The sequence below is a fragment of the Stegastes partitus genome, unplaced genomic scaffold, assembly GCF_000690725.1.
Source record: "Stegastes partitus isolate 25-593 unplaced genomic scaffold, Stegastes_partitus-1.0.2 Scaffold31, whole genome shotgun sequence".
NCBI classification, from domain to species: Eukaryota; Metazoa; Chordata; class Actinopteri; family Pomacentridae; genus Stegastes; species Stegastes partitus.
The window spans coordinates 1,176,511-1,179,220 of record NW_007577762.1 but is presented as its reverse complement, the minus strand read 5'-3'; the positions used below and the strand labels follow the sequence as shown (position 1 = coordinate 1,179,220).

The 2,710-nt window shown below is 45.6% G+C and overlaps 1 protein-coding gene across 1 annotated transcript in view; it reads right to left on the bottom strand.

Moving 5' to 3' along the window:
- Positions 1-649, bottom strand: part of commd1 (copper metabolism (Murr1) domain containing 1) — a 6,533-nt gene extending 5,884 nt beyond the window's left edge. The window contains exon 1 of the mRNA XM_008299793.1: positions 341-649. Within this exon, the coding sequence (XP_008298015.1) occupies positions 341-514 (174 nt within the window). The 5' untranslated portion in view covers positions 515-649. The remainder of the gene's footprint in view (positions 1-340) is intronic.
- Between the last annotated feature and the right edge of the window lie 2,061 nt (positions 650-2,710).

Here is a 2,710-nt window from a genome sequence, read left to right as displayed (position 1 = left end):
CACTCTCACTGCTCCTCTCCTGAACAACATGAACTTGTCCAGCAGAGACTCCTGAGCTCCTGAACCGAACAGAACTGGACCCACAAAGGTGATATCTGCGTTAGTGCTGCCCCCTGCTGACGACAGGCGACACATGCAGGAGAAGAGCAGATGCAACACATGTAGTAAATGCTGGATTCATAGATGCTCCCTGACCTGAACATCTTTGCTGCTGCTTTTCTTTATAGCTTTTCTTTATAAGCTCACAATAAGCTGTTTCTTGTGGTTTCAGGTATTAAGATGAAAGCACTCGGCTGCTGTTTAACGCAGAGAAGAAGCTGGACCGCAGCTGAACCTTTACCTTCAGGAGGCCTTTCATCTTCTCGTGCAGCGCCTTGAACTCCTCCTGCGGTAGCTCCGGGTACAGCTCCGTCTTCAGCAGCTCCTCCGTGATCTCGCTGTTGTTGTAATAGACTTTTTGAGCTATTCCGTTCAGCAGACCGCTCAGAGACTTCGCAGCGTCCACCTCCGCCATGTTTGGCTTGTCAATACGGTCACGTGAGAAGGGTGGATCACATGATGGGAAATCGGTTGCAGCGTGGCATTGTGGGAGTTGTAGTTTCACGCGAGTTTCCCCTTTTCACCACAAACTCAAAAACTGTGTTTAGAGTAGTGAGAGTGTCGAATGACAAGCCTTAGCGACATTATTGAAAAAAAACAAATGTATATACAAAATATAAAATAAATAAATAAAAACAGTTTATTGTTATTTTTATTATTATTTATTTTTATTATATTTCTACTTGTATTAGCCTTTTCTTTCATGGATTCATTTTTGATTAATATCGCTTTATATTGCCACATTATTTTTTATTTTACTTTTTCTTCTTTTTATTTCCACTTTTATTTTATTATTCTTTTATTGATTTATTTTTGTAATTTGGCACTCTCACGACTCCACAGCTGGGTTTCAAAAACCGTAAAGCTGCATGACGCATCCATTACATGGTCCTGATGTGTCGGATCTTTGAAGGGAACGATGCTTTTTTCTCTATATGTTCTTTTCTGTTCAAGTTGCACGTGATTAGTCGACCATGTGACGTGAGGCTGCGTCTGTGTGTCTGAGGCGGTGTTGCCAACTCCTCAGTCAGGAAAGTAGCTAAATATGTTTAGAACTACAAATGAACTGTCATCTGTTGATTCTTGGTTTATTTCATTATTTTTTAAATTTTGTCATTGAAATAGGCCTTCACTTCTCACAATAGCTTCATGACTAATGCTTTATCTAGACCCACATTAAATGTAAATGTTAAAATATCAAATTTAATCAAACGACTGTAATGTGAAACTGGCACCTTAACGACCACCCCTCTTCCTTTATCTGGGTTTAAGACCCAAAGTGACCCAAAGACACACTCTGGCAGAGGTTCTTAGGGTTTTTGTTTTTGTTTTTTAGTTGTTGGATTTTTTATTTATTTATTTATTTTTTTCTGATATGATGAGCTAGCTAGCTAGATGTTTAGCTTATGTCACAGAGGGACACACAGTGGGCAAGGTGAGTCAAATGGTTTATTTTAATGTGACAGTGAAGAAACTTTAACATTCAGATCTCCTTCTGTAAGCCAAGCTGGGATCAGCGGCGGCTTGGGGTCTCGTCTGATCCGACCGTGGCTGCGCACGACTCCTGACTGCCTGGAAGAGCTTCGGGATGGGAGGAGCTCACAGCGGCACCTGCTGCTCATTGAGGACAGTAACGGCACAACAATACGTGCTTTTCCTGGCCCCTCTGAGTGTCAAAGTGTCCTTGGTCAGTTGGTCAAAACACTGAACCCGAAGTTGCCCCAGAAGCCTGGCAGGCACCGTGCGTGTCAGCATGTAAATGAAAGTATTACAAAGAGCTTTGAAAGTAGAAAAGTGTTTAGAAGTGCAACACGACCAACATTATTTTCCAACTGAATGAATAGTACTGTAATGCAAGAATTCCCAAATGATTGACATACAGACAAAGCATAATGGATGCTAAGCCAAGCTTTAATGAGAAAAAACAACACAGTAGATGATTTCATAACACTTTGCATAGGTACAAACCATTTTTCCTTTGCTTTAATTTGATCATGTAAAGAACATCACTGGAAATACAATGAAAACTTTGATTTTAGTAACTTCCAGTAAGTATTTTAGTAACTTCCAGTAAATATCATTAGTGGTCAATTCAGAGAAAAAAATGCAGTTTTATGAAGCAGAGAGTACCATTTGGACTGTTACTCATATTATCAGATTCTTACAGCTGTTGCCGTTTTCTACCCCCTACGCCCGCCTCTACGCATGCCACCTCTTCTGCGACCGCCTCTACGCATGCCACCTCTTCTGCGACCGCCTCTACGCATGCCACCTCTTCTGCGACCGCCTCTACGCATGCCACCTCTTCTGCGTCCGCCTNCGGGGGCCGGAGACGGCGGAGCCTCCCGGAGAGACGGACTCGGGCCGGGGGGCGGAGAAGGTGGAGCCCCACGGGGGAGAGGACTCAGGTCGGACTGGAGACGGCGAAGGCTGAGCCCCTCCGGGCGCCGGACTCGGGCCGGAATGGAGGCGGCGGCGGCCGAGGCCCTCTGGGGGCCGGACTCGGGCCGCACTGGCGACGGCGGAGCCCCTCTGGGGGCCTGACTCCGGCCGGACTGGAGACGGCGACGGCGGAGCCTCCCCCGGTGGAGCCGGACTCGGTCCGGGAGCC